General features: G+C 35.7%; 1 protein-coding gene and 1 non-coding gene across 5 annotated transcripts in view; both read right to left on the reverse strand.

The window, feature by feature from the left end:
- ITFG1 (integrin alpha FG-GAP repeat containing 1) overlaps nucleotides 1–24,311 on the reverse strand; it is a 249,392-nt gene that overhangs the window by 42,931 nt on the left and 182,150 nt on the right. For 3 of the 4 annotated variants that reach the window (XM_032614034.1, XM_032614035.1, XM_032614036.1), the window contains exon 13: nucleotides 15,408–15,451. In XM_032614034.1, coding sequence (XP_032469925.1) covers nucleotides 15,408–15,451 — 44 coding nt within the window. Of the gene's footprint in view, nucleotides 1–15,407; nucleotides 15,452–23,051; nucleotides 24,258–24,311 lie in introns of those variants that run through there. The other variant, XM_032614037.1, reaches the window with a different exon arrangement.
- On the reverse strand, nucleotides 9,066–9,168 carry LOC116744853. Its single transcript, XR_004347181.1, has one exon. It is a non-coding gene; the product is annotated as a U6 spliceosomal RNA (small nuclear RNA).

Below are 24,311 nucleotides of genomic sequence, written 5' to 3' on the forward strand. Positions count from 1 at the left end.
TCTCCTATCTAATTTAAAACACTACTGCATAAAGTAATAATGAAAAAACCATGTTGTTGGGCTCACAATGCATGAAGATGTAACATGTATGCAAATACAAGCACAAAGGGGGGGGAGTAAACTGAGGCATATTGGAGCAAAGTCTGTTTATGCTACTGAAACTAAGTTGGTATTAATATGAAGTATATTGTTTTCTAAGTTACAATGGAAACTATAATTCTGAGAGGAAACACTAAAAAAATAACTTCAAATACAGAGTACAAAAAACAAGGGAATTAAAATCAAATTCTAGAAAATATATAACACAAAAGAGAGCAGTAATGGTGGAACGGAGGAAGAAAAAAGACATAAGACATATAAGGAACAAAATAGCAAAATGGCAGAGATAAATCTACCTAATTAGTAATTATATTAAATGTAAATGGATTAAATAGTGCTACCAAAAGGCAGAGATTAGCAGAATAGATAGAAGAACATGATCCAAGTGTATGCTGTCTATAAAAGACACACTTTAAATTCAAAAACAACAAATAGGTTGAAAGTAAGAGCATGGAAAAGATATACCATGGAAATAGTAACCAAATGAGAGCTGGAGTAGCCATACTAATAATAGACACAAACAGACTTTAAGATAAAAATGTTAGTAGAGATAAAAAAGGACAGTTTCATCAATCTATCAAGAACACATAACAATTATAAACATAAATACACCTAATAACACAGGCCCGAAATACATAAGGAATTGATGGGTGAAACAGGTAATTCAACAATAATGGTTGTCGGATACTATTATAATTATTAATAATACAGCAGCGTCATTAATGGATAGACCAATGAAGCACAAAATCAACAAGGAAAAAGAAGACTTGAACAGCACTAGAAATCAACTAGATCTAGTAGACATGTATAGAACACTGTGCCCAACTTTAGTAGAATACATCTTCTCAAGCACACATGAAACATTCTCTAAGGGGAACCATATACGAGACCATAAAACAAGTCCTAATAAATGTAAAAGTACTGAAATTGTACAAAGTATGTTTTCTGATGACAATGGAATTAAATTAGAAACCAACAACAGAAAGAAATTTGAGAAATTCACAAACGTGTGGAAATTAAACAACAGGCTTCTAAATAACCAATGGGTAATGTGACAGAGTTGGAAATGTTCACTGATATAGTTTCAAATTCCACATTACAACTAACCTTTAAGTAACTGCCACTGTTGAGTTTTGGTATACTATCAGTTATCTGAACAGGATATGAAACATTCTCTTTTTCTACTATACAGTTGTGTAAGGTTAAATTTTTTTTTTAATATTTCAACCAAAACAATAATAAACAATGCAAAAGGAGATATGAGAATCTTTTTTTTTTTTAATGACAGGTACTAAGGAGATTTGAAAAAAATACAAAGGAATGTTACTCTTCACTCATTTTGTATTTTGGAAAATAGTTATTTTTCCATAAAAATAACTTTAGTTTAGGTCAACATGTAATACGTCTATTGTTTTAAAATGATTTAATAAAAACATTTAAAGTTGTTTCAGTTTTTATTTCAAATAGAGTAATTAATACTGATAAACAAAACTCGCTTAAGAAAAACTATTTGGAGTCTTCAGAACAAGAAGTTTGAGAATTGCTACTCTGTATCATGTACATAATGAGTACTCTGCCTTTCCCAATGGAAATGATATGACTGATACATGTGCCTGTGTGTTTTGGTTTCTTAACCCTTATGTCATAGCATTAAACATGTTTCAGGATTTTTTTTTTCCCCTTAAATAGTGCCATTTACCTCCATATGAATGTTTAGTACAAAATGTAGTAAGTAGGGTTATACCTTCAGCAAGTGCAAAAACTTGGATAACTTTTCCTTTGTGTCTCTTCTAATACAGTAGAGATGCTAGGAGTATTGCTGTATCTTTTAATACCTTTTACATACCTAGGTTATATTAGTGGTGGTCCAAAGAATTTCAATTTTTATAAATTTATTATTTGGGAAGTGATTGTATCATTAAGGAATTTTCAATTTAAAAGGATTAGGGATTTCTGAAACAATTAATTCCTCTAGTTTAAGTATTTATACACATACCTTGAATTCCTTTATGAAAACCTGAAAAGCTAATATGCTGGGAATGCAAACTATGGGAATATCAATCAGCAATAATGACAACACATCTGTGAAAATTTCACGTAACTTCTTTCTTACTTCTCTGAATTCTTATAGATTGAATGTTTGTGCCTCCCCAAAATTAATACGTTGAAGCTCCAATCCCTAATGTGATGATATGTGGAAGGTAGTTAGGGTTAGAGTCATGAGGGCAGGGTCCTCATGATGGCACTAGTGTCCTGATAAGAAGAGACACCAGAGAACTTGCTCTCTCTCTCTGTCTCCCCCTGCGCACAAAGCTAGGACAGGCCATGTGAGCACACAGTGAGAAGAAGCAAGCCAGGAAGAGGGACTTCAACAGAACCTGACCATACTAGCACCCTGATCTCATGATCTTGGACTTCCAGCTTCCAGAACTGTGAGAAAATAAATTCCGACTGTATTTTGTAAAGGCAGCTTGAGGTGATTAAAACAAAAATTTAAAGGCCTGTGAGTTATTCCAAATATTTCATGTCATGAGAATATTTTAGGTATTAGCTTTCCAAATTTTGAAACTAAGAATGTAGTTTTTAGAGTCAGAGAATCTGGGTTCAAATTTTTCCTCTTCCACTTATTTTCTGTATAACCTTGGGCAAATTATTTAACTTTCAGTTCCCTCAACTTAAATTAGGGATAATCATAGTACCTATCTCATCGGATTGAAGTAAAGATTGAGTAAATATGTGTAAAATAATTAGATCAGTGCCTGGCACACAGTAAGTGCTCAATATGTATGCACTATTATCTTTTTACTTTGGCCAAATAAATTAACGTCTTTTTTGGTAGTGATATCTCATTTTCAATTATGTTGAACTACGAGTGAATAAAATTATCTTGATCAAAACCAGAAACATTTATCAAGTTAACATTCATTTTCTTTAGTGTACTGTAGGATTCTAAAACTACAGGAATAATTTATTTGCAAGAATGTACGTTTGGATGAAATTCCACTTCTGAGTATATATAATTGCTGTGTAAGAAGACAAGGTTGTTAGCTTACAGTAATCCCTTTTCTAAAAGTCCAGTGCTGTGGTTTTCAGACTTTAGCATATATCAGAATCTCCTGGAGGGATTATTAAATTATAGATTCACTGGCTGCATCCCAAGGTGTTCCTATTTGGTAGGTCTTGGTGAGGCCTAGGAGTGTGCATTTCTTACAAGTTCCCAGGAGATGCACTGATGCTGGTGGTTTGGGGGCCCCTCTTTAAGAGCCATTGATCTATTGGGACTACACTTTGTATACTTTATAAAAATTGGCAGTTTATGAGAGCATTAAGTGTAACCTACACTTTTGTATACTGATTGGATTTTGACTGAATACAAGACAATAAAACCATTAATATAGTTGAGTGCATAAAAAACAATGTTTGAAACACTTCTCATTCTTTTCAGCTGCTTTTAGTGGTGCAGAAAATTGTTTCTCTAGTAGCAGTGCTCCTTTCTCAACCAGTACAAAGGCAAAGAAATTAAATGAGGGCTCACAGAATTGAAATTTCACAGAACTGAAAGCCAGTTAGAGAAAGATTTATATTGGGATCATTAAGAAGCTTTCTGAATTGTGTGATATAATCTGCAATGTTTACATTTATTTTAATTTATTTAGCTGTAAAAGGTATGATCTTAAAGTACTTATTGTGTAGCTGTTTCCTCATGACCCATACTATTATGACATCAGCATACTCATTTTTCATGCATAACTATAAAATAAAACAGCACGACCTTTTCCTCTTAAAGGCAAACTTTAGGCTATCTATTAGCTAGGTATAGTCAAGTGCAGAATCTTGCTGGAATGTGTGTGGGAGCAGAATTGCCTTGACAAGCAAAGAGGCACATGGAATACAGCAGAAAATATAGATATTTTAGCATTAAGTAACCGTTATTAAAATGTAGAAGCAAATTTTAATTTGCACGTGACAAATTCAGAGAGAGAGAATAACCATGGAGAGGAACAGTCTTACCTTCAACAACAGAGTATTTAAAATAAAAGATTCCTGTATTTTATGCAGTGTCACAAAAGATAGTTTAAAAATGATTTGGAGGGAACATCTCAGAAAAGGAAAATATCTGATTAGATGGATAATTAGGATGCTGGCTTAAAAAAGTTTAGGTGTACTGGTCAGAACACACAGCAAATTAGAGAAAGATGAGAGTAACTTGCTTTCTATTGTAGTTGTTATTCTAGCCCAGGAGTTGGCAAACTTTTTCTTTAAAAAGCCAGATAGTAAATATTATAGGCTTTGTGAGCCATAAGGTCTTGTGATGCAACTACTTAACTCTGATGTTGTAGCATGAAAGCAGCCATAGACAGTATATAAATAAATGAGTGTGGTTATGTTCCACTAACATTTTATTCACAAAAACAGGCAGCAAGCTGGATTTGGTCCACTGGATGGAATTTCTCACCCTGTTCCATCCAATAGGAGAAGTAATAACGCAGAAATTACAAACTTCTAAGAAGTAGTTTGCCTGGTATAGACATCACTCTAACAGGAGGTTACATGCCAATCCTATGTTTTAAGGTTTATAAATGTTTTTCTATACATGGGGTAAGGAAAAGGTACTTAATATACACGGTCATACTTTTAATGATATACAAAATAAGCAATCACTTTTAACTTCCTGTATTGAGTGAATAATTATGGAGTTCTTCAAAATTCCATGAGACAGTTTCTTCCATTATACAGTGAGACATATAAGTTCCTGAGTTGAACAGATAAAGGTTCGTAAATGGTGGGAGCAGGCTATGAGTCATGGTGCCTAGGAATGGACCTGGTGCTGCTTTTGCACATCCTTAGTTTCATGAGAATTTTCCAGACACACTTTTGAGGATGCAACCTATGGCAAATGGTATGATAATCTTTGTTGTCTAAGTGCAAAGAGTTCTTGCTTAATGAAAAGAATGCATACCAGGGTTTCTATAAAATGAACTGTTTTCTCAAAATTGTTTTTAAAAAAGCAGAAACATATTTTCATGGAAAATATTTAGTACATTGACTTAATAAATTTTGGTAAGAAAGGATTAAGAATAAGCTATTCCTATGGAATGCTGAGCACTGTACCCCATCATCTAGCAAGTTCACTTTCTTTGTGAAAATCTTAGTACAAATCTCCCCCAGATTATCCTACCTTTCCTTTAAAATGTCACGTCTGATATTTGAAAGAATTCAGGAAGTTAAATTAAAAAACATTACTGATTTCTCAACTTTTCCATACTATAAGTAAAAAAGAACTGTTTGGTTCCTTTTTTCTTATTCTAGGATGTGTCATACTGATGTAATGAAGTTTAGGTGTTGTATTACATAGCTTTTTAAAAACTAACTGTCTTCTATATGCATGTTGACATTATAAAATTAGGGTTGACATGTATTTTAAATATCCTATCTTCACAGCCTAAGGCAGGGCTTAGCACACAAACAATGTGTAATAAATATACAATAGTCAACCTGAAATTAAGTTCCTAAATTTTTCAGAAACAATATTCTACAACCTGGATACAGTAGTAACTTCCACATATTGGGAAAAGGGAAGATAAGAAAGGGGAAGCGGGGGGTGGGGGTAGGGCTGGCGGGGAGCCTTTATTTTCTTTTACTGCTGGCTACAATTAAAAAATAAAGGTAAAATGTTCTTAAAAAAATTAGGGCTGGAATTCCTCTATTTTATTCAGAAAGCATCTTTTTCAGTAGCCTGGAGAAATCTTGGTGGTTTCTATGTCTGTCTCAAGTACCTGATTATCTAAGGATTTGTTTTAAGGACTTGGGCTCCTACAATGAACACCAAATATATTCTATATCACTGGCTCTGGAAGGTAAAACAAAACTGTAAGAACTCATAAGACATATTATGTTAATATGTCTTACATGATATTATACATATTATATATAAAATCAGTGTCAAGTTTAATTAAGCAATATAAATGTATGATTCTAAAATATTAGAAAAATAGCTGACTTATAGTGTGGACTTTATTTTTCTCAAAGGTAATCATGCTTTTCATGAACACCCACTGATATTTTTCCTTATCTTCATTAGTGTTAGTTGCATTGCTCAGTTTAGTTCAATGTTGAAATTTTTATATTGTTTCTTATTCATTTCTTCAAGACGTTAAATTCAATATATTATTTTCTTTAATTTTGGTTATTTTCCTGTTAAAACTGTAAGATAATTTTCCTTTGTAAAGGTCTGTAAAAAGACATATCTCTGGGAACATAAATAAGGGATGTTTTCCCTTTACATCAGGGCTTTGCAGAGTGCATTTCTCTTGTGACTAAGTTGTAATTTATTTTGCAAGTGTTCACACTTAACAGAGAATATGTGATTTTGGTAAGAGATGGTATGGTAAATTTATCAATGAAGGACCATTTTTAAAAAAACCCCAATTTTAGGGAAAGCTCATTTGTTAATACATCAAATATTTATTATATTATGTGTAAGGCACTACGTCAGGGAGTAAGGACAAAATAATAATAAACAAGCACAGCCTCTCCTCCTCAAGGACTTAATAAAGATAAAATACCAACTACAAAACAGAAGTGGTAAGTAGTAAGACTAACTAAGCACAGAGTGCTAAGAAACAATAGAACATGTGTTTAGTCCTATGTCAAAGGGTAGCCAGGGAATGATTCTCACAGGAAATATCGTCTAAGAGCTCACCTGAAGATCACAGGGAAGACTGGAGAAGATGAGAAGAAGAGGCTTCAGGGTAGAGGAATAATATGCAATTGAGACAGCACACAGAACAAGTAGAGTGCAGTGTGGCTGAGAGAGCTGGGAGAGGGTGTGAGGAGGAACAGCGAGGGAGAAGGCTGAAGAGATAAAAAGAGGCTCTAACTCAATAAACTAAATTAGAACCATTTCTCAAGGGCAAAGGGCAGCCACTGAAGGTTTGTATTTTAGATCACATTGGTTGCTTTTTTTTTTTTTGTGGTACACGGGCCTCTCACTGCTGCGGCCTCTCCCGTTGCGGAGCACAGGCTCAGGACGCACAGGCTCAGCGGCCATGGCTCACGGGCCCAGCCTATCCGCGGCATGTGGGATCTTCCCGGACCGGGGCACGAACCGGCGTCCTCTGCATCGGCAGGCGGACTCTCAACCACTGCGCCACCAGGGAAGCCCTCTGGTTGCTTTTTGAAGGATGGCTCAGATGACTCCAGTCAGGCCAAAAATGATGATAGCTCAACTCAAGTAACAGGATAGAGAGAAGGGACAGTTAAAGGGAGAGAATAATAATCTAGTAGATTTGAGGGGTGAGGGAAAGGAAAAGGTAACTAAGATAGGGAACATGAGAAGAGGAGTGGGTTTTTGTGGGGACACGCTAGATTTCAGTTTTAGAGGTCCCTGTAAGACACTCAGATATAAAGGTTTGAAGCTTAGGACAGACAGCTGGTAAATAGATTTGGGAGTAATCAGTATTACAAATAGAAAAAAAAAAAAGGGGAGAGACTGAAATACTTCAAGAGTACACATAGAGTGAGAAGAGAACTTAGGATGGAACCCTGAGACACAGCAACATTTAAAGGATGGCCAGAGGAAAATCCATAAAGGAACCTGGGAGAATGGCCAGAGAAGTAAAAGGGGATCAAGGAAAGGAGAGCGTAAAGGAAGCCAAGGAAAGGGAGTGTTCCTAAAATTGGTCAGCAGAATCAAGGGCAGTTTCCAGTGGCGTGACGCCAAAGGCTTGATTACAACAGCGGGTTAAGGATATGGAAGTAAACTGGAGAGATCCTACTGTACACAACTCAAGAAGTTTGGCTGGAAGAGCAAACAGGGATTAGGCAGTGGCCAGAGGGGATGTGGGGCTTTGGAAGGTACTTGTATATGCATTTATATATAGGAGAGATTTGTGCATTCTTAAATGTTGAAGAGAAGGCACTGACAGGGAAGTGGAATTGAATACACAGGCCAGATAGAATAAGCAATGGAATGAGGTCCCTGAGAGGTATGCAGGACCCACGGCATAATTGGTGCATTAATTTTTAGTCAAGGGAAAAAGGAAAAGAGATGGGTGTGGATGAACGGATTACATTTTAGTGCTACAGAAGGCAACTGACAAACTGTTAAGCACAAGGTCCTGTGCTAGGTTCTATAATACACTGGCAAGCAAAACTGATACTATCTCTGCCCTCATGGAGGTATTTAAAAGGAATGTGCACAGACTCTTTTTGTATATAGAGTATTAAAGGACTACTTCTAAACTCTTCTGCTGTTCAAATGGAAAAGTACTCATCTGCTTGCTTGTAAACTCATAATTTATAAAGTGGGAAAAGGCACCAGGCTTTGGTAAAAAGAAACAAGTGACAGGGAAAGAAGCTATAATCTCCACTAACACAGAGGAAGGCCAAAATATGCCTTATGCTGAGGATAAAAAATTCAAAAAATTAGCTGAGTATTTAAAGAAAAAAATAGGAAATAGGAATATATTCTTCTGATTCACAGATGTTTATGGTAGCTTTCACTGAAAATATTGATATCCTCCATATTCAGATTTCATAAATTCTGTGATATGTATTAAAAAAGATTTAATACGTATTAGATAAGAAAATAAGATAAGAAAAAATCAAGAAGTCAAGTAGACCTCTAGTCCTATTCTGAAGGCAGACAGAACACCAACATTTCTCAAATATTTGGAACTCACTATCCTTACTAATAAAAGGATGTTATAGAGGCAGGGAAGAAACATTAACATTGACAAATAACAGCAGATACATTTTTTGAATATTTATTGTGTATTAGGCCTCCACTGTGATTTACCTACATTAATTTCTCTAATCTTAATAAAAAACTTAGGTGGGAGTGTGGTAAGCAGAAAAATCATGCCCTAAAGAGGTTCACATCCTAATTCCCAGAACCTGCTAAATGTATTTCCTTATGTTGCAAATGGACTTTGCAGATGTGATTAAGGATCTTTTTTTCTCTTAAAAATATGGAACACTTCATGAATTTACATGTCATCCTTGCACAGGGGCCATGCTAATCTTCTCTGTATCCTTCCAATTTTAGTATATGTGCTGCTGAAGCAAGCATCCATGATTAAGGATCTTGAGATGGGGAGATTATCTTGGATTATCAGGGTGTGTGGGCTCAATGTAATCACAAGCGTCCTTATAAGTGAATGAGGAAGGCGAGATGGGTTAGGGTCAGTGATTGGAAGATGCTGCACTGTTGGGTTTGGAGATGGAGGAAGGGGCCATGAGCCAAGGAATGTAGGTGGCTTTAAGACATGAAAGGCAAGGGAATGGATTCTCCCCAAAGCCTCCAGAAGGAATGGAGCCCTGCAGACACCTCAATTTTAGCTCATGAAGCACATTCAGTGTTCTGACCTCAAATGTGTAAGAATAAATTTGTGTTGTTTTAAGCCACTAATTTTATGGTTACTTTGCTAGCAGCAACAGGAAACTAATCTACGTGGGTACTATGACTTTCCCCATTATATTGATGTGGAGAAAGAGACTTAACAAGGGTTAAATAATTTCCCCAAAGTTACTGCAGGTAGTTGAAGAAATTCCCGTTTTACATTCTTATTTTCTCTTTGAGGTAGGAGGCAAGGTGAATTTCTAAGAACTGGAAGTTGGGATTGGCTGTAAGGGAAAATTGGGAAGAACATAAAATAGTTCTTATGAAGAATAAGAATTTCTAGCGTCATATGTAAAGTCCTTATCTCACAGTGAGGTATTTACAGAATATAAGATATGATTAATTTGCCTTAAAATAATCTAAGAGGGGCCGCAAGGGGGATAAGCAGTAGGTGGGGGCATAGGTGAAATAAGACTGGGTATATGAGGATAGTGTTAAAAGCTGGATGGTAGTATGGGCACAAGGAGTTTTATTATACTAGTGTATATTTTTATATGTATTTAAAAATTTTCCAAAAACGAATTCATGGTAAAGGGCAATAAATGTCACAGAGGAAAATATCTTGAAAAAGTCATGAAGTAAGAAAACAAAAACAACTTTTAAAATAAAGCTACACTGACAGAGAACCTATCAGTGGTGCCTGAGGAAGAGTGGGATAGGGAAGGAAGGTCAAGGAAGGTGGGAAGGAGGGATAGCCAAGGGGCACAAAAAAACTTTTGGATATGATATATTCATTATTTTGACATTCATTATCTATCATCTACATATCTCCATTAAGAAGGTATAGTGTATACATACATATACACTATATATGTCATAACATCAAATCGAATATATTAGATATGTGCAGTTTATCGCATGTCAATTATACTGCAATAAAGCTGTAAGAAATTAACAAACAAAATAAAGCAATACTGATAAAAATGCAAGGAGAGCTTCTTTCTGGCCTGACACGTAGAGTTTGGAAGTCATCACTGCTGTACTCACAACAAAAAAAGCTGAAGAAACTGAAAATCAACTCTGCTTTGACCCATCAGAGAACTAAGGTCATAGAGCAAACTGCTACCCTGAAAACTGGAGAGGTGGATACAGAGAATCACAGCTTACTGGGAGCAGAAGCCCAGAACCAGAAGACTGAAACTAGAGCCAGTACTGGCAGGAACACTTAAACTGTGATTGTGACATTACTGGAGAATCAGTGTGAACTAGTTTGAGAGTTCAAAACTCTGGGGGAGAAAGCGAGGCAGTCTTAGGGGAGCCACACTTTTGCAAGTTTTACCTCCAGGAGTTCCATCAAATTCTCAAGAGGAAGATTGGGGGAAAAAACCCTCATGCTTCTAGCACAGAGAGGAAAGTAACCAGTTAAAAATATGCCCAGAGCTCTCTGTTCTCCTTCACAACAGCTTGCCCTTAAGGAAACCTATTTTACTAGAGATTAAGTAACTTGGGATTTACCAAAAACTAATCAACTTGAGGGAAAGGAAATACCTAACTTCAGCCCCCTCTAGCCTCCCTGTTTAACCTATAGAGGAGGGCAAGCTGAGAAGCACTTGTTCAAGTCACAGCCCACACAGGCTCACTAAAAAACTGAGACACAGGATGATAGGATGCTTCTCCTACCATAGTCTTCTACCTCACCACCACATCAACCGGGCTCCTGTCTAATAATGAGATTACAGTTAAAAGAACTGCAAACCTCAGACCCATTTAAAAGGAAGTCTGTAGGGTGACACAAAGACAACAGAAGAGACAAAAGAAAGACACCAGAGGAAAATTTTGCCTCTTGACAGCATAGCTACTGCAAACAATAACACAGTCTAACTCCTAGCAGATAAACATAAAACCTCATAGTGAAGGCTTATCTACCACAGTTCCTTTCACCCAATACATCATGTCTGGCTCTCAATAAAAAAATGTTAAGCCATGCTAAAATGCAGAAAACAAAGTTTGAATAGACAAAGCAAGCATCAGAACCAGACTCAGATACAGCAGGGATGTTGTAATTATCAGACCAGAAATTTAATATTTAATATGATAAAGGCTCTAATGGAAAAAAGTAGAGAACATGCAAGAAAAGATTGTTAATGTAGGCAGAGAGATGGAAACTCTAAGAACGAATCAAAAGGAAATGGTAGAAATAAAAAATACCGCAATAAAAATGAAGAATGCCTTTGATGTGCTCATCAGTAGACTGGACACAGAAGATGAAAGGATCAGTAAACTTGAAGATATATCAATAGAAACCTCGAAAACTGAATTGCAAAGAGAAAAACTAATGAAAATTTGGAAAAGAATATCCATGAACAATTACACAAAGGTTACATACACAAAGGTTTAACATATGTGTTGTGGGACTACCAAAAGGAAAAGAAGAAGGGACTTCACTGGTGGTGTGGTGGTTAAGAATCCACCAGCCAATGCAGGGGACATGGGTTCAAGCGCTGGTGCAGGAAGATCCCACATGCTGCAGAGCAACTAAGCCTGTGAGCCACAACTACCGAGCCTGTGCTCTACAGCCCGTGAGCCACAACTACTGAGCCCATGTGCCAGAACTACTGAAGCCTGCGTGCCTAGAGCCCGTGCTCCACAACAACAGAAGCCACCATAATGAGAAGCCTGCGCACTGCAATGAAGAGTAGTCCCCACTTGCTGCAACTAGAGAAAGTCCATGTGCAGCAAAGAAGACCCAATGCAGCCAAAAATAAATAAATAAATTTATTTTAAAAAAAAGGAAAAGGAGAGAAAAGATCAGAAGAAATATTTGAAGAAATAATATAAGAATTTTCCAAAATTAGTGACAGACATCAAACTACAGATCCAGGAAGCTTAGAGAACACCAAACAGCAAAAATACCTAAAAACCTATACCTATGCATTTCATACTCAATCAGCAGAAAATCAAAGACACAGAGAAAATCCTGAAAGTAACCTGGGAAAATGAATGGGAGAAAAGGGTGTCTAGGGATCCATATAAGATTATGATACAATTAGGAATGCTCATTTGAGGTTGATGACTATGAATCACTGGTGGTGACAATATTCAGGGCTGTATATTTCTCTTTAGAAATGCCCAGTAGCTTAGATCTAGGAGTGAACAAGAAAGATAGCTGGATTAACAACGCAGGGTTGTAATTTTGCCAGGCAGGTAGAGTAAAAAGGAGAGTGCTTTATGGGAGTTAAAGGTAGTGAAGTGATGGTTGATATACGGTAGCTAAATAACGAGGTAAAGAAAACAGGTTGATACAGGTCAAGAAACAAATAGACTTAAAGTTGAATAGGTATAGTTATAATAACAAGAGTGAGAGGGCTGGAAAAATAGTTTTTCAGAGTTGATGGATGGTACTGAGATTTCAAAAGTAAAACATTTCTGGTAGATAAGGTCCACCATATGGCCACGGGAGTGAGTAGCCATAGTTGAATGAAAATGAAACTGGGGTTTTCAGCATGGAAATAAAGGAATTTGGGTGAGATTAGTTGCTGATTTGAATATTATTTCCTCTCTCCATATGTCAGATAGGTTGCCTGTAGCAGGTGGGAATATATAGGCAACAGAAGAGCATTTATTCAACTCATAATTTAACTCAAGTGATAAAGAATATCATATGGTATGCACATTTTTCCTCTTAGTCTCACACTGGGTCATATCTTACATAACAGACTATGATCAAGTGGATCTGATGTCAAAACAATATGAAGAAGGCTCACTTTATCATGAAATAATTTTACAAGTGGGAATACATTTGATATATGGAAAACTGGGGGAATATAGTGTGGATTTGTTTCTTTTAGGTTGTCATAGAATTGTGATCTATGACATCAGTGGGGAAGGAAAATGATAGATGTGAAGGGCAGTTTGACAGGATCTGAACTTCAAAGAAAGTAATAAATGGATGAATGGGAGGCAGATGTATCAGCTGCAGAAAAGCCCGAAGGTGCTGGACTGTTAGGGTAATCACTGACAGAATGTGCATGCTGCACTTTACTTACATGACTTTCTAAATGACTCTGTTCTCCATATGATAGAAGTGACTTTTAGTTTAAGATAAGGAGAAGGGGAGCATTAGTGATCTTAGAACTAAAACCTGCCTTAAGCAAACAGCCTTTCCTATCAAATTTTCTGCTAGAACTTGTGGGTAAAATGAGTGGGTTCAATTTCAACTTTTTAAAAGTTCTTTGCTTGATGAGGTAATGAAAGAGCCACATGATGGGAATATGGTCAATCAGAGAAAAGGAGAGGAACAAAGGGTCTGAATATTTCACAAACTGGGTAGACAATACCTGAATAACCAAGTTAATCTTTGGCCTCCAATTAATCAGACTTGCACTTGATTTAAAAAAATAGACTTTATTTTTATAGCACTTTTAGATTCACAGCAAAATTAAGCGGAAGGTATGAAGAGTTCTGACATACCCTCTGCATCTCTCCTCCTCAGACTCTCCCCTATTATATCTACATTTTTATAATGATATGAAAGCAGATAGGTTTGACCAGGCACTCATATAGTTCACAGTGGATGTGGTGACACAGTCCAGACCTTCCCTTCAGGACTGAGGCAATATTCCCCAAACTGCTCCAAGTGTTGGTTGTTGATAGCTCACAGCTAGGTTCTTACCTAAAAATTGCTCTCAGCCAAAGGGAGCTGGCTTGTACAAATTATAACCCCTTCCTGGGGACTGCCTGCATGCAGTGTCTAATGCAGAATACAAAGGTATGGCCCTTTTGCTTCAATCTGGGCCATCTTTGAAAAACCAGCCTTGCTTCACATCTCATAGACCTGCTTTCCTCACTACTCCAGAAGCCTTGCTCTCAAGAATAGTCTAGATTAAATCTTTGTGTGCAAATCTCTGGGTCAGGGTCTGCTTCCACATGTCTTAAATACGGGAAGTTTCCCAACCATACATAAAACATTGATAATGAAGCAGTGCTTTAAAGGTGTAGTAAAAATATGACAATATAATCAGAACACCTAGTTCTGTGTTCTAGTTTCACTACTTAATGGCTCTATGATTTTGGATAATTTATTTCTCTGAGCCTCAAGTTTCCTCATCTTTAAATGGGGGATAATTCCTTATGTAACAAGGGTTACTATGAGGGCTCAAATTGGGATGTACCAACACAAACACAAACACACACACACACATGCTCATGCTTTCAAATATAATGTAATATTCTTATTATAATTTACATGAACTGGCAATTTCAAAATCTAAGCCTAATTATTTTCACATTCTGTTATTTCATGGAAACGTTCCATTAGACAGCTAGCCAATATTAAGATTAAACCAAAAAAATTCATTAATTGTTTACTATATGCTTGACCCTGTGCTATGAACGAGGTATACAAAGATGGCATGGTTCTTGACCTCAAAGGATTACAGCCTGGGGAGAGGCATTAAATATAAACAGATAAAGTGTGCATATGCCAAGGGACTTCCCTGGTGGTCCAGTGGTTAAGAATCCGCCTTCCAATGTAGGGGATGGGGGTTCGACCCCTGGTTGGGGAACTAAGATACCACATGCCATGGGGCAACTATGCCTGCATGCTTTAGAACGATCCAGTGTGCTGCAACTAACACCTGATGCAGCCAAATAATTAATAAATAAATAATTTAAAAAGTATTATATATGCCAAAATGGCAGCAGTATGCCCAGAAATAGTGGGAGGTGTGTTCATTTTTCCAAGAGTATCAGAAAAGACTTCATTAAGGAAGTGAACCTTGAGGTGAGACAGTTTTTAGGAAAGGTACTTTATTCCCAGTAAACTTTACTTGAGCACTGAAGGATACTTTAATCACTTCTAAAAGTAACATCAATTTGATTTAACCTATAACAACTATTTTGTGTGTATCTATCATGCAGAGAACTTTCACAGAAATATTTACAACTGAAAGTTAAGGTTACTTACTGTTATCTTACGAGGACATTCATTAGGACAGAGACCACTAAGAACTGTGGAAAAATTAAAAAAAGCCTATTATTACTGTTATAATATTAATATGCCCTATTGATTCATGGTCAAGCAAAAACCAATTCAATTTCTTTAGATCTGAGTAAATTAAATTTCTTTTGTTCACTTTAGGCCAATATTTCAAAAGCCTTTATTAAGCAGTCAAGCTGCTGCCATTTTGTGAAATATATAGATGATATAATTAATTATGGTTATAATATCATACCTACTGTTGGTTCTATTTTCCAATTGGTTAGCTACATTCCAAGGATGACTTAGAATCTGACAGAGAACTGCCAAATGCAAACCAATGAAAATTTATACTGAAAAAAACAAAATAGAACATTTAACACTTCATATCAAACTAGACTATTTCAATTTATCTAGTCAAATTTTCTGGGTAAAAGGGTTTGGGCTCCCTTGATAACTTTTATGGAGAACAAAACTATAAAATAATTGATGGGTCTATAACAAAAATAATTTAATGACATATTTATTCTATAATTACCAAAAAAGAAAAGGTTAGGATATCTGAACATTCTTTCTATAACTAACATGAATTTTGAAACATAACTACACTCATGTGAAGTAATTCCTTCATAAGAAGGCAGACTTTATGTGCTATTAAATATGCTATATGTTATAAATTTAAGGAAGACAGCTGATAATACTGTTCAGTAAGCATGAACTGTACCAATAATAATTGTGATTATTGGTTAGTTCAAATATATCCATAGGAAAATTGTTCCTTATGTTGAGTTATATTTTACAAATGTGAAATGATAATCATTCTAATACAAATATTATACTTAGGCAGGGTACATAAACTGCAAAGGCATCAAGAAATGAACATGACATATTTCATCACATAAGAAGATACTTGTTTATTTACTATAGTACATTTATATTAAATTCGACCTGAGGAAACAGTGAAATAAATGTTTCATACTTGCAAATCAGTTTTCAATGTTTAAGTTCCTTACCCCAGCATAGTGCCTAGTTATCACTCTTTTATTCTTAAACACTCCATGACCTTACTTCTCCTTCTCCTTTGTTCCTCTTCCCTCAACTCTGGGCAGACACTGGTACTTCTTTTTCACTTGTCCCCAAATGATTTTCCTAAACCTTCATTAAAACATTATCTTGCTAAACAGTATATTATTCACTCAAAAGTCTGTCTTTGTACCAGTATGTAAGCTCTGCATAGTTTTTTAAATCATTTTTTCAGGGCCTAGCCAAATGTATTTGCTCAATAAATACTTGTTAAAGGAGGGAAAAGATGGATTATTCAATAAATGGTACTGGGTAATTGGCTACTTGGAGGAAAATAAAGTTAGACTTTGATTCATAACATGAAAATTACATTTGGCAAAGACACTACTAGCATAAAGAACTCTTACACTACAATGATAAAAAGACAACCCAATTAAAAAATGGGCAAAGGACCTGAACAGGCATTTTTCCAAAGATGATGCAGACATATAAAAAGCTCATGAAAAGATGCTCAGCATCGTTATCATGGAAATGCTAACCAAAACCACAATGAGACGTACACAATACACAATATCCAAGAGGTGGAAGCAACCCAAATCAATGTCCATTGGCAGATGAATGAATAAACAAAATGTGGTACACACTCACAGTGGAATATTATTCAACTTTAAAAAGGGAAGAAATCCTGTCACATGTTACAACATGGATGAACTTTGAGGACATTATGCTAAGCAAGCCAGTAATAAAAAGACATGATATCACCTACATGAGGTGTCTAAACTTGTCAAATTCAGAGAAACAAAGTAGAATGGTGGTTACCAGGGGTTGACAGGAAGGGAAAAAGGGCAGTTGTTAAATGGGTACAGAGTTTCAGATCTGCAAGATGAAAAAGTTCTGGAGATCTGTTTTACAACAATGTGAATATACTTAACATCACTGAACTGTACACTTAAACATGGTTAAGATAGTAAATTTTATGTTACATGTTTTTTTAACCACACACACAAAAATGGTTAAGATTGTAAAAAAATCAAAACAAACCCACAATGAGAAACCATTTCACACCCATTAGGATGGGTATAATCAAAAAGTCAGATAAAAACAAATTTGGGTGAAGATGTGGAGAAACTGGACCCTCCTACATTTCTGGTGGGAATGTAAAATGGTCCAGCTGCTTTGGAAAACAGTCTGGCAATTTCTTAAAAAGATAAACAAAGAGTTCCTATTTAACCCAGCAATTCCACTCTTAGGTATATATCAAGAGGAATTAAAATATATGTCCACACAAAAACTTGTACATGAGTGTTCACAACAGTATTATTCATGATAGCCAAAAAGTAGAAACCATCCAAATGTCCATCAACTGATGGATAAACAAAATGTGGCAGGTATATTCATATAGTGGGATATTTGACAATTAAAAGGAATAAAGTACTGATGCTACAACACAGATGGATCTTGAAAACATTATGCTAAGTGGAAGAAGTCAGTCACAAAAGATCACATTTTATACGAACCCATTTATATGAAATATTCAGGATAGACAAATCTATGGATACAGAAAGTAGTGGTTGCCTGGGGATGGGGATTGAGGGTGGTAGCTGAAGGGTACAGGGTTTCAGGATCATTGGTAGCTCTATTTTTACTTTTGTCATACTGAGTGAATTAAGTCAGAGAAAGAAATATCGTATGATATCGCTTACATGAGGAATCTAAAAAGAAATGATACAAATGAACTTATTTACAAAACAGAAACAGACTCACAGACTTAGAGAATAACTTATGGTTATGGGGTGGTGGTGGTGAGGGTGAGGGGAAGGGATAGTTAGGGAGTGTGGGATTGACATATACACACTGCTATATTTAAAATGGATAGCCAACAAGAACCTACTGTGTAACACAGGGAACTCTGCTTAATATTATGTAACAACCTAAATGGGAAAAGAATTTGAAAAAGAATAGATACATGTATAACTGAGTCACTTTGCTGTACACCTGAAACTATCACAACATTGTTAATCAACTATACTCCAATATAAAATAAAAAGTTAAAAAAAAAAAATAGAAAAGGGTACAGGGTTTCTTCTGTGGTGATGAAAACATTCTACAACTGATTGTGGTATGTCGGTACAATTCTGTAAATATACCAAAAGCCACTGAATTGTATACTTGAAACAGGCAAATGGTATGGTATGTAAATTATATCTCAATAAAGCTGTTATAAAATTTAAAAAATACCATAAAATTAAAAAAAAACTAATGACAAGGGGCTGTGAATTTTAAAAATATACATTACAAAGAGATATTATTGCCAATATACAAAGAGCTTCCAGATATGGGTTAGAAGATGATAATCCAATAAAAACAAAGGATATCAAGAAGCAATATCCAGAAGAGAAAAGTACAAATAATCAAAAAACCAGGAAGAGAGACACTCAACCTCACTAGGCAGGAAAAAAATCAATTTTATACCTAACAGAAAGGCAAAAAATGAAAGACCAATAAAAATGTCTGTAGGAAAAACAGAATCAAAGATAAATGACAAACTATGAAGAATATTTACAACATATATCACAAAGGATTAATTTTCCTAATATATACTATGGTACATTTATAAATCAATAAGCAAATGAAAAAGGACAAGGACCATTCATAGAAATAAAAATACAAATGGCTCTTGAACATATGGAAAGATGCTGAACTTTACTCAGTATAAGAAAAATGCAAAATAAGACAATACTTTCACTTTACAACTGGCAAAACTTAAAAAGTTTAATAATCCATTGGGTTGGTGAAGGTATTAGGAAATGTGCATTCTCCTACACTGTCAGTGGAAGTTTAAACTGATATGATTTCTATGAAGGGACACCTGTTAAAAAGTTCAAAACCAGGCAGAATTAATCTAAGGTGTTGGAAATTAAGTTAGTGGTTACCTGTAGGTAAACTGGGTTAGTAATGAAAAGGGTGGGCATGAGGAAGCTTCTGGTTGCTGGTATCATGTTTTTCCTGATCTGGGTGTACTTACATGTGTGCATTTACTTTGTCAAAATTTATACACCTGTGTACTTATGTACACTTTTCTGTAAGTATATTTCAATAGAGTATATTTAAAAAGTGTACATGTATTATTTTTTAGTAATTCCATTTTTAGGAATTTATTCTATAGGATATTCACTGTGGCGTTAATTATAATAATAAGAGACTGAAAATAAGCTGGTATCTGTCAATAAGAAACTCATTAAATTATGTTGTATCCATACACATGATACTATTCAGTAGTTAAAATGAGGTAGCTCTAGATTATATTGTTATGGTATAATCTCCAAGATATATTGTTAAGTGGAGAAAACAAAGTCTAGAACTACCATTTATGTAAAATAAAAGCATATAAACATATGTGCTTGTATGTGTTTAAGATATCTTAGACAGACACAAAGAAGAGGTTGCTTTTGGGGAAAAGAACTGGACCACTGGGAAACACGGGTAAAAGAGCGACTTACTTTTCACTATTAGACTCTTCTGTATTTTTTCACCATTTGCATGTACTACTTATTTTAAAAACAAATTTGTTACAGAAATAAAAATTTAGAGCTCTCAGATGAATATGTGGTAAACTGGACAGTGTTATGCTGATGGGATATAAACGTCTATGACTGTTGGGAAAGGTAATTTGGCATTATCTATTAACACTAAAAACATAGCCCCTCAACTCATCAATTTCATGTCTATGAAATATTGGAAACTATCTATGTGTCCACTAAGAGAGAAAATGCTAAATAAATTATGGAACATCTATAGTACTATGGAATGACATCGAACTATTAAAACAATGAGAGAGACCTGTTAAGTGCTGACATGAAAGGGTGTTTATACTCTCTTGCTAAGGTAAAAAAGTAAGACAAAGGCAAATATGTTCAGTAAGATTCTATTTACAAATGTATGTGTTAGATGAATTTCATAGACATACTACTGAACAAAAGAAGTCAGACACAAAGAGTACATACCATCTGATTACATTTATATGACAGTTAGAAAAGGAAAAACTAATCTATGGTGACAGAGATCAGAACAGTGGTTACACTTTTGCAGGGGAACATGAAGGACCCTTCTGGGGTACTGGAAATATTTTATCTTGATTGGAGTGTGGCTACAAGGGAGTATACCTATGTAAAATCTCACCAAGCTATACGCTTTAACCTTATTTCCTCTGTACACCCATTGCTACAACTTTCTTTCTACTGTCTTATCAGCTCACACCTGGGTGACTGGTGTATTCCAGTGGTTACCCTCAGCCTGACCTCTCAGGTCAGAACATCTATTTCTTTTGATGAACGTCTATGTTTTTCTTCTGAACATTGCTGCAAAATCCATCTTCTTAAACTACATATTTGATCATAGACTCTCTTTGATGAAGAGAGTAAACAGTAAGTGTAATGGTAAGTTTTATGTGTCAACTTGGCTGGGTCATGAGGTGCCCAGATATTTGGTTAAATATTATGCTAGGTGTTTCTGGGTAAGATTAACATTTAATCAGTAAACTGAGTAAAACAGATTGCTCTTCATAATGTGTGTGGGCCTCATCTAACCAGTAGAAGGCCTGAAGAGAACAAAAGCCAGACCCTCTCTTGAGTAAGAATTCTCCTGTCTGATGGCCCTCACACTAGAACACTAGCTTTTCCTGACTGATGAACTGGACATCAGTTCTTCCTGGTTCTACAACTGCTGGCCTTTTGACTCAAACTTGGACATTGGCTCTGCAGATTTTGGACTTGCCAGCCTCTGTAACTGCATGAATTAATTCCTTGTAATAAATCTCTCTCTCTCTTTCTTTTTCTCTGTATTCTATTGGTGCTGCTTCTCTGGAGAATCCTGACTAATTCAGTAAGTATCTGCAGTTATTGTATCACAATGATTGATTTGCGGATACTGAAAAATCCTTGCATCCTTGGGATAAATCCCACTTGATCGTGGTGTATGATCCTTTTAATGTATTGTTGGATTCGAATTGCTAGTATTTTGCTGAGGATTTTTGCGTCTATGTTCATCAGTGATATTGGCCTGTAATTATCTTTTTTTAGTGGTATCTTTGTCTGGTTTTGGTATCAGGGTGATGGTGGCCTCAGAATGAGTTTGGGAGTCTTCCTTCCTCTGCAATTTTTTTAGCCCATGTATTCTTAAAGATATTTAAAGTATAAAACCTTGGCTTCTAGCTTTGTGATTCACTTTACATTAGCTACTTTATACAAATGCCAAAAACAAAAAACTGCAATAATTGTGCATAAATACTGTAACACCAAACCAACGTGCAGGTTGGGACAAGGATGAGTAGAATAAAGTCAAAGCTATAAAGGTCAATACTGTATAATGGTTTTAGTAGCATTTAAAATGAAAAATCCTTGCCTGGATTATGGGTGACTGTTCACATTCAGTCTCTGAAAATGTCTTTAGTTTTTGTTTAAGACACATGAATTCTAAGCAAATATTATAATCAAATATCACGTGTAAAATAAAGACCCCCATCCTACCCATTCTTGTCATTTAGACATTATTTTAGACTCTATATGGACAACTTCTTTTGTCTGTTATTGATTACCTACCTTTCATTCATTATTTTTAAATTAAAAAATCCTATGCTTAATAAAAGATATTTTAAGACATACCAGTACTCAGAAAATATATTAGCCTATGTACAACTTTTTGAAAATCTCTTGAGGAAGCATTCCATCAAAATAAATAGGAATTCGAGTCAATAAAGGTAAAGATGTGGTATATATGTAAATGGTGACAATAAAGCCAGTAAAACTTGTTAAGTTTAAATAATCATTGATAACACGGTTGTAACTGTTACCAAATCAGTCATCCAGAAATAAACTTCCACAATATTTCAACAAAATTTGGAAGAAGGCAGGGGAATAAAAGCTTTTGAAAGGTCTCATCTTATTTGGGTAGTGAAAGGTGAAGATACTGTTACAATTTTAAAAATGCAAGGAAATACAGGTTCACATATGTTAGAAATTTGTGTTAAGTACTAGTAGAATCAGAATGCAGAACCTCTAATGTATCTGACAGGAATAAGAGAAACTAATTAGAGCTAGGAGCTAGTTCTGATTCAGGGGAGCTAGGGAACCCCTCCAATTCCACAACACACAGAGTCCCCTGTGTGAAGAGCATTCTGTAGATCTGTGGTGGTGTGGGAATCAGTGAGGGAACAGGCAGAAGGATAGCATTACCTTTCCCTAGCCACACACAGAAGCTTAGGTACCCGAATTTCCTTAACTGAGACAGTGACATTTAACATAGGCTGGTTTGCTGGTTTGAGCATTAGAGTAACAGTTACTTTAGAGCAAAATCAACTCTGGACATTGTAGATGGCTTTGAAAGGGTAATTATATGCTAGTAACTGTCTGCTTAAGGAAAACAAGTAACAATCAGAGGAAAGAGTGGAAGAGCATCTCAAGACAACTAGAAGGTTATTTTTCACAAATGATTGCTCTAAATTATCTCATTACCCATGACCTTTCTATAAAGCATGTTATTAATATTTATGTTAATATCCGTAAGTGCAAAGTTATCTTGCTTTCTTTTTTTTTTTTTTTTTTTTTTTTTTTTATGCGTTACGCGGGCCTCTCACTGTTGTGGCCTCTCCCGTTGCAGAGGACAGGCTCCGGACGCGCAGGCTCAGCGGCCATGGCTCACGGGCCCAGCCGCTCCGCGGCACGTGGGATCCTCCCAGACCGGGGCACGAACCCGTGTCCCCTGCATCGGCAGGCGGACTCTCAACCACTGCGCCACCAGGGAAGCCCTATCTTGCTTTCTAAAACTAAAACTTCCTACATCAAATTGGCTATCTCTGGGTCTGAGCTTGGTAATGTTTGGAGAAAACTTTCCTTGGGAAACTGTTAAGGTGATGGCAGTGCTACCCAGTGATACCCATCCTTGACTTAGGTAAGGAAGTTACAGGCCACAGACTCTCAAGAGACTCTGGGGTTTTTAAAATTTTTACGTGTAATTTTTCAAACATAAACAAAATTAGAAAGAATAGTATCAGGAATCCCACTCATACTTCACATAATTTCAACTGTCAACAACACATGGCCAAAGTCATTTCACCTATACTCCATTTCCCACTTGCCTGGATTAAAGAAAAACCTCAGATATGTCGTTTCATTTTCAAGTAGTTTGTTGTATCATTACTTGATTCTTTAAAGAAGCTTACTTTTTCTTGAGAAGCTCTGAAATAGCCAAATAATACCCCCTTCAAAATCATAAAGAACAGGAGACAGTCATATGGATTAAAAGTACAGAAATGGTTAGACTCATAATACCAGTAATGTGTGGCTGCAGTAGTAATGAAGATGGGGAGATACTCTTAGTTCATTCAAATAAGAGTGAATTTGCTGGTTAGAAAAGAAAATTACATTTTCTGTCATTTTCACTTCTCAAAATAAATCTCTCAATTCATTATTCTGTCGCTTTTCTGTGTTCAGCTATTTATGACCGCTTCAAAACTGTAATAAATATTTATACAAAATACTGTGTCATTTCATTCACAAATGAACAGATATGGCTGTCTTGATGTCAACTATAATAACAATGACACAAAAACAGTTGCCTTTCAACATCAATTCATGACAAAACTCTCAGCAAACTAGAAATAGGGTAAACTTCCTTAATACAATACAGAGCATTTCCAAAAAGCTAATATCATTCTTAATGGTGAAAGATGGAACGCTTTCTCCCTAAAATCAGAAACAAGGCAAGGATGTCCACTCTCACCAATCTTATTCAACATATCAATAGCAATGGAAATTCTACCTAGAAGAAGAAAAAGAAAAAAAAAGGGCACAGATTGGAAAGGAAGAAATAAAA

Source organism: Phocoena sinus, chromosome 19 (genome assembly GCF_008692025.1).
Source record: "Phocoena sinus isolate mPhoSin1 chromosome 19, mPhoSin1.pri, whole genome shotgun sequence".
Classification (NCBI taxonomy): domain Eukaryota; kingdom Metazoa; phylum Chordata; class Mammalia; order Artiodactyla; family Phocoenidae; genus Phocoena; species Phocoena sinus.